The sequence below is a fragment of the Miscanthus floridulus genome, chromosome 8 (genome assembly GCF_019320115.1).
Source record: "Miscanthus floridulus cultivar M001 chromosome 8, ASM1932011v1, whole genome shotgun sequence".
Classification (NCBI taxonomy): domain Eukaryota; kingdom Viridiplantae; phylum Streptophyta; class Magnoliopsida; order Poales; family Poaceae; genus Miscanthus; species Miscanthus floridulus.
In genome coordinates, this window is record NC_089587.1 from 196,704,059 (window position 1) to 196,712,397 (window position 8,339).

The following is an 8,339-nucleotide window of genomic DNA, read 5'->3' on the forward strand; positions in this document are numbered from 1 at the left end:
GAGGGACGACCCAACAAGGAGGAGCAGCGAGCGTGGGGTAGGGGAGGAGATAGGGGAAGGGAAGGAGTTAGGATCGTTAATAGGCAGATACCATGATAGAATGATAGAATTGATAGAAACTGGCTTTGGGCTTTCCATTCATTGGTCAACAGTTTATATATGAGATTACATGACTCTTCGTATGGATTACATGACTCTTCATACGACGGGACTGTTCATTCTAGACTGATGACATTAGGCTATTCGCATTCTAATAGATCCCTTGCCTTGCGGACTGCTTACAACGCAATAGTAGTTGTGTTACTTGTGTAGGTGAGCAAGCTGATCCTCATGCGTCGTGTGTCTGATTCGTCGGCATGGAGTTGTACTGCCTACAAGCCTAGCTCAGTTTTCGCTACTGAGTTAGGTTAGCTGGGCAACAAGTGAAGATCCCTGGTGACATCCCTGTAAGTATGTTGGGCTAGGCCTCGTCGCAGGCATGAGCTCAGCCAATGAGCAGAACACCTCTAATGATCAGACCAGAAAGTACTATAGTGGCCGGAAGAGCATGAAAGATACAGCTTGCAGGATGCAGCTAGCAGTTTTGGTTGAGCCGTTGAACAAACCAGGATGATAGTTTTCTGCATCGTACCTTGCGCGCACCTACGCCTTTGATCTACGCCACACCGATGATTGATTAGCTTTCCATTGTCGAGCAGGTTTTCTCTCTCAAAAAACAATTGTGAAGCAGGTGAGCTAGGAGGCGATTTGATGTGCCATTCCTGCAGCTGCTGTCACTGTCAGCGTCTCTAATCACTAGTCTGTTTTGAGTATGTACAAACATGTTTAGCTACTATAGTAGTCTTTCACTACAATTTTGCTTGCGTAATGAGGGTTTAGTACTGTACAACTAACCGTGGCCACTTCTAGTTGGCTGACCTCTCTGTACAATAAAATGTGCTCTTTTATTTGGTATCATATTTATGATATTAAGATAAGTTGAGATTGGTTGACTTATCGAAATACATGGTCAAAGTTGAGATTGTTTGTTTCTCAGAGTGTGAGATGAAGACTTATTTTGGGAGGGCGAGAGTAAATTTGATAGAGATTAATTCTAAAAAAACATTGATAGAGATTAGATACCAAAACGAACGGGAAATATATGCAATCATTCCTTCCCTAGGTGAATCATCTGAGTGTCGTTGATGGTCTGACCTGAAATTTTCAGTCGTTTATGGTCACGACTTTTTCCATGAAGATGCCCATTTTCAGCGAGATGCAGCACTTTGTAAGCAAGCTGTCGCACCTGTTTAGCTCAACAAAGTTCCGGTCACTCTGTTTACTAGTACTTATTTCTGGCACAACATTACAATACAGTATCACTCACTCTTTCTGGTACAACAATACAATACAGTATAACTCACTCTCACCACCAAAATACAGAATTATTTCATGCAGTCGCGCACAAAATGATCAGCAACTCATAATCAAGTCAAATGTTTTCCACAACAACCGAAATCCTGATCGACTACTTCTCGGCCTATTTGGGTACAGTCACCGTGACCAGAAACCCTTTGCCATCGGGCATCACGACGACGAGCCCTTCTTCATCCCCGCCGGTCACGATGCTGGAGGACACGTGCACGGGCTTGCTCTCCCGGAGCGCAAACTCCTCCAGCCCGAGGTCCTGCCACTGCGCAACCTCCGGCTTGTTGCCGGAAGAGCCGCCGGGGACAGGCAGGCTATCCGCGGTGCACGTCTCCACGCTCATCCCTCTCGGGTTGTCCCCGACACCGTCCCTGGCGACGACGAGCAGCGAGAGCCGCGACACCTTGTTGGCCGCGGCGCCGAGCCTGTCGCTGGCCTCATCGACGCAGGCCCTGGCGAGCGCGCGGTGGTCGGGCGCCCCGGAGGCTCTGAAGAGCGCGGTCTCGGTGCCGCCGCCGGCGTCCGCGGCGAAGGCGTCGAGCGGGACGGACTTGATGCGGCGGGTCATGGTGTTGGGCCGCTGGAAGTAGCCCGTGTACTGCATCATCGGTATTGTGGCGACCTTGTTCCGCGCCTTCATCGCCGCGTGCGTGCGCGCCCACGACAGCAGGAACCGCGCCAGCGACAGCGGGTCGCACAGCATTAGGCCGCAGCTCACGCCGACGGCGTATCCCCCGTCGCCCTGGAACCGTGTAAGCTGCACGCAGCAGAGAACAGCACGTCAGAATTAATAATCACCGCTTCGTCAATCGTATCATAGGTTAATTCCTCTGCGAAATGGTGGCAAACTGCAGACTCGTGCTCCGTTGCATGCCGTCTCTCTCTTTCAACACAGCAGGCACATTGATTTCTGTGTCGGCATCGCAGGCTCCTAGCGTGACCTGACGCCCGTGGCAACAAGATGAATTTTAGATCTTAGAGCATCTCCAAGACAATCCTAAAATCTTTGTTTTTAGCAAGATTGGAAAAAATCTCTCTCCAACAATTCCTAATATATCCTCCCAAACTTTTAGCGCTCGGGAAAAATCACTCCAACCGGCGTAAAGTTACGCGCCGCTTCCGTCGCGCGTATCCGTCCCCCGTGCGATTTCTCTCTTGCAGCCGTCATTTTGGCGTGGCTTCTTGCTTCGCGCCATCTCGTGTCGCCGTGCAGAGAAGGTTTCCGTCGTTGGCGAGCACACTGATGGAGGATATCACAGTTGCTGGCGGCACCAAGGTGATCGACGCCATCAGGGCAATGCGGGCGGCGGCGGTGGCCACGAGGGCCACCGCCGCCGTTGGTAGCGGTACAGAGACCCTTCAATACGTGATTACTGCAAGCACCATCGATCCGTACATGCCGGCGACGCCATGTATCTCTTGCTGATCCCCGGTGTCGCCTGTTGCACTGCTGCAGGGTAGCGGGCAAAGGGCGATCGAGAAGTTCTCGGCGACGGACCTACGGGACTGCCCGGTGGCGCGGCTGAGTCGTGGCTGGGGATCAGCGTGACGGGGTTCAAGAGGAAGGTGGCCGAGTACCGGGCTAGCAACACGCCCGTGGTCCCCGGCGCCGACGCCACGGACATCGGCACCCCGATCGCCGAGTACGACGAGACCCCAGCGGCTGCCGTCGCCACCGACGAAGAGCAGAGCGAGCATCTCGTGTCGCCGTCGACGATCGCAGGGGTTCGCCGCCCCCGATGCAGGGCTTCCTCGCCAACACCGCCATGGGACCCGCTTCGTGCCCACCTCTGAGCCGATAGCGGGTATGAACCAGCATGGAGATGATTTGAATTTTTTATAAGTGATTTATTAGAAATTATTGGAGATGATATTTTTTTTCTCCTAATATCTTTTTAGGAGTTGAAAATATGGTGTCTTAGAGAAAAAAATAGAATACTCTTGAAGATGCTCTTAAGACGTGCTTTCTCCTTTGCAAAACCCTTTTTTTCCTTCTAAAACATTTATTAGCATTTATTAGTAGTAGCTCCCCCTCTGGACGGAACATTTTCTAAGGCCCCATCAAACTAAAGTTTAGCTAGCAAAATTTTAAAGCTAAACTTTAGCGAGTTAAAACTTCTCCTAGCTAAATTTTAGGTAAGGTGTTTGGATCCAACAGCTAATAAACTCAGCTAAATTTTAGCTGGGTTGAAGCAACTAAACTCAGCTAAATTTTAGCTGATCTTTTAGTTTGACCATTTTGATCTCTAGCGGCTAAATTTAATCAAATAAAGTTTAATTAGTCATTCCAAACAGACCCTAAAACATACTCCATCCATTTTAAAATAATACGATTCTAAATATAAATCTAGATAAATATCTGTTTAAATTCGTACCCACGGTTGTATTTTTCGAAGAGTCATAGTAGCACAACAAAATATTGAAAGGACAGGATGCAGGGTGGTACTCCTACATATGGAGTAGTATATATATCAATATCAATATATATAGTACTATCACCGTCTAATCTAGCACGGTGTCACATTTTAGTACCTTAATTTTGATCAATTATAAATAAAAAGTATCAATATTTATGATACCAAATAAATATCATTAGATTAATTACGAAATATGTTTTTATAATAAATTAGTTTGGAGCCATAAATATAAATAACATTCACTATAAACTTGATTAAATGTGAACCACTCTAAGAACACTTGGCCTTGTTCGTTTCTCTTATAATCCGTCTTTTTCAGCTTATTTTTTCAGTTGAAACAGTGTTTTTCTCTCACAACAAATTACCCGAAACATTGTTTCGGCTTATTTTTTCAGCGAAGCAAACAGGGCCTTAACCCATAGTTGCGTTATTTTTTTACAGAGGCAGTATATCGATATACATAATACTACAGTACTTCTAGACGACCGTGCGTGACACCGGTACTACGTTAATGTTGGGAGGCAGGAGGATACACATACACCCCACTGCGCACATGCTGTCAGTTTCCGTTCTGTTTGCAGGTACATCCAAACTTGGGGTCGGTTTTAGGTGTCCCGTCGAATTTAATCAGACCTACGTCTTGTTTAGATGCCACCAAAATTCAAGTTTTTTCATTCTCTTTTCATTACATCAATTTTTAGCCGCTTGCATGAAGTATTAAATGTAGGTAAAAAAAATAATTAATTACACAGTTTAGTTGGAAATCGCGAGATGAATCTTTTGAGCCTAGTTGGTCCACGATTGGACAATATTTGTTAAATAAGACGAAAGTGGTACTATTTATCGAGTTGAAATTTTTTCAGCATCTAAACGAGGCCCTAGTACTACCCAACAACAAACTGTTGCTAATTATGGTAAAATTTTCGTTTTCAGTGTCTGCTCAACGAACTCCTGACTTGAGTGTTGCCCAAAAATGTACACTCTATTTCAAGCGAATCAAACGACGTGGCGAATTCGTAATTGACCCCAACTTCACTCTTACTATAATCATTATTATTACTCCAAGTGGAGTAAGGCACTCCTCCACCAGTCTTTATAACTTCACTCTGTTTTTTTTTTCCGAGTCACTCTGATTTATTTACTTCAAGTGCTCTAAGATGTTGTAGGATCAAGATCAATGTCTAGAAATGGATATCCAGCAGTAAAACATAATAAGTACTCCTAGCGGTCAATCATGCAAAGCAGAAATCAAGCCTGTCAACTGCGACAAGACATGCGATCGGGTCAAAAAAAAAAAGGAAAACGTGACGCGATCGTGGACTTTTGTAGCCGCGCGCCACGTATCGATCACGCAACGCGCGTCGTCATACCTGTACGAAGCAGAGAGCGCACATATCGGGATCGTCGGCGTCCACGTGGGTCCACGGCGCGAGAGCGGCCTCCCTGCGCTCGCGGTCCTCCTCGCTCACGCCGGCGCCGACGAAGTCGTCCACCGCGGCCTCCACGGTGGCCAGCACGAGCCTGACGCCCGTGTCGTTGAGCTTCACCTCCCAGCTGGACCCGCCGGACCCGTCCGCGCGGCGGCGCCGGAGGCGGCCCGCCATCTCCGGGTGGTCGGCCACGGCCTCGCTCAGCGACTCCTTCACCAGGAGCGCCTCCTCCTGGCTCCACGGCGCCGGCGCGTCGGCGGCCGCGACCGCGCGGTAGTAGAGCACCACGCGGGCCCGGCGTTGAAGCGCGGCGGCAGGGAGCGGGGCCGCCGCGTCCACGGACACGGGGCGCGCCCGCCCGGGCTCCACCGCGCGCGTCGGCAGCGCCGTCTGCAGGGCCTCGATATGGACGTGGTGCGCGGGCGCGGCGGACGCCATGTTCTCTGTTTCGTTTCGGTGCGGTGCGCGGCGACCGTCTGTGGTGGATGCAATGGGGTTCCCTGAGCGGTGGGAGCCCTGTTATATAAGCGCTCGGCTTGTCTGCTTCGGATCGGATGTATAGGTGGGCAGAGTACGTAACCATCATCCGTGGTGGACACAACCTGTACGAATACAGCTCCTTAAGCTCTATACTGACGGGAGATGGTTCCCGTTTCATTCAAATGGATTGTTAAGCATATGTTTGGTTTATTAATGGGTTTGCATTGGACTATCCCTTTCTATCAAACTCTCAACCTGTTCGCATTGACTAGAATCTTAATTTGCAGTCCGAAGACCTGTATTACATGTCTTTTCTTTTTGTTCTTTCTTTAACATCTGTAATATCATTTACTATATGTTTTGTCGTCCATGTTCATAGTTTTTGCTTGAGCTAATAGCCGCTAATGTGGTGCTGTTTAGATTCATCTGTTAATAGATGGTTGGATAATGAGTTGAAATTGCATATGAACTATTAGCACTTGGATCCACTGGTACTAAATTTAGTCGTTAATTTTAATATGATACAAACAGGCCATAAGATCGCCGCCGACGAGAGGGAAGCAGTAGTACCACGACAGGTCCAATTTTTTTTTATTTTTTAGCCCTTTTTCGAAAGTTTCTCACAAATAGACCCCTGGAGGAAAGAATTCAGAAAATGGACCCTATCTTGGCGCCATCGATTCTGGCGCCGAGCTCGGCGCCAGCGTCCGTGGCGCCGAGCCCCTGGGCTAGGGCGAACTTACATGAAAGGAAGCTCGGCACCAGTCACTCTGGCGCCGAGCTCGGCACCGTAGATGCTGGCGCCGAGCTCAGCGCCGTTGACGCTGGCGCCGAGCATGCCACCCCTCGCGGCGGCGCTTCGGCCGGGACAGCGAGCGTCCGGTCGCGTGCCGCGCCTCAGCGAGCATCCCGAGCCTGCCCTTGGCGACGAGCAGCGCGGCCGCGTACCCCGTGGCGCGCGGCTGAAGGAGCGCGCGGGGCTGGGGCCGGGGCGCGGGCCTTGGATGACGTAGCTCTGCCTGGGCTGCGCCGTCACAGCCGTCGAGGCCAAGGACGAGGCCGCCGTTGCTGCTCGTCGTCCGCTGCGGCCACAGCTCTGTGCCGTTCAGCAAAACATCCAAGTCCGGTTCGGCATTCATATCCCGGTGATGGAGTTCTAGTCGGGCGCAGCCTGGCGAGCAGGGCCTACGCAGGTAGCAGCTGGTGCGCTCCTCGGACAGGGTTGAGCGGTGCCGTTGTGGTTGGATCCTGTGGCGCTGGTCGGAGTCAAGGCGACGCGGGCGTCCATGGCGGCCGGCAACTCAAGTACAGAGTCGTCCATGGCGCCTGCTTGGCCTCACCCTCTACTGCTCCATCCTCTTCGTGCTCTGCTGCTCGCTGTCACTGGAAGGCACAGGCACTAGCACGCACGGCTCCACAGCATCAGCGTCAGGTCTAGTACTCCTACTGCTCACTGTCACAGGAAGGAACTCATCTGATGCGGTACTAGGTAATGATCCGCCTGCATTTTTTCGAGCTGCTAGCCGGCTTTGGCATGCATGTATGGACTACCCTATGTCCCTGCTATGATGAGTGATGAGTCGTTCTTGTTCTTCAGGGAGATGGATGGTGCTCCACAAGCAGCAGCAATGAGTCTCAGCGTCATAGGTCATGGCGCCGACCTCTAAATTTAACCTAACACCCTAGTTTTACCGTGAGATAGATATATAAAATTTTGGCTAAATTTAGTGGTCGGCGCCATGACCTATGGCGCCGAGACGTTACCTCGGCTTGCCACAACAGGCTAGGCAGCGGGCATGCATTACCTCCGGTAGCATCGTCTCTGTCGCTCTGAATGGTCTCCCGACACCCGCAGACGAACATGCCATGTCTCCATCACTAATGGAATGAAACCGATCGAGCTGCATGCATGTTTCTCTGATCTCATGAATCGTGATGCGTGGGGTGGGGTTCTGACCGAACCTTGGCGTTGAGTCGGGCCGCGCCGAGGTTAGCGTCTCAGCGTCATCTGATCGCACGCCGAGCTATTGGGCCATGAAGCGTTGTTGGGCCGCCTGGACCGCGCGCTGGATGGTGGCAATAGCTCGGCGTGACTCCCCACAACGCCGAATTTAGGCCTGTGGCGTTGGCTGACACGACGCCGACGTAGTGGGCCCCATGCGCCACCGTGTCGCCGTCGACCGGGGTTGTCCATGACGTGGCAAGACCTTGGCATCATGTTCTAAGACGCTTAAAAATGATCTATTTTCAGCAAACGTTTTGACATAGGTCTTTTTTGTAAAAAATGTTTTCAAAAGGGACCAAAATACAAAAATTTCACTTCTGCTCGCGCATCAATCGACCCATCGACAGACTGGTCTGGTATTCAGCCCTGCCCGTCTAGGACGGCACACGGACGGCAAGGCATGGCCCTGCCCGCTCGGCTGCATGTCCCTGATCCAGCGGATTCTTCTTTCCTTCCTCCCCCTTTGGCGTAATCTGGCCCTCTGGCCTCTGCTGTAAAATCACGCGCGTCGTACTTTGCTATTCACGCACGTCGTACTGCATGCTCGGCGCCAGCGTCAACGGCGCCGAGCTTCCTTCCATGTAAGTTTGCCCTAGCCCA

General features: G+C 50.8%; 1 protein-coding gene across 1 annotated transcript; it reads right to left on the reverse strand.

The window, feature by feature from the left end:
* Nucleotides 1-1,293: 1,293 nt before the first annotated feature.
* LOC136474484 (protein ECERIFERUM 26-like) lies at nucleotides 1,294-5,733 on the reverse strand. The gene is made up of 2 exons (XM_066472051.1): nucleotides 5,195-5,733; nucleotides 1,294-2,164 (listed from the first exon to the last, which is right to left on the reverse strand). Exons 1-2 carry the CDS (start codon nucleotides 5,690-5,692, stop codon nucleotides 1,520-1,522), a joined length of 1,143 nt encoding a protein of 380 aa, XP_066328148.1. The 5' UTR covers nucleotides 5,693-5,733; the 3' UTR covers nucleotides 1,294-1,519.
* Between the last annotated feature and the right edge of the window lie 2,606 nt (nucleotides 5,734-8,339).

Excerpts from the sequence above, each read along its gene's own strand:
- LOC136474484 (XM_066472051.1), bottom strand. The coding sequence starts at position 5,692 with ATGGCGTCCGCCGCGCCCGCGCACCACGTCCATATCGAGGCCCTGCAG. Across the intron at positions 2,165-5,194 it reads GCGCTCTCTGCTTCGTACAG|CTTACACGGTTCCAGGGCGA; the intron begins GTATGACGACGC and ends TGCTGCGTGCAG.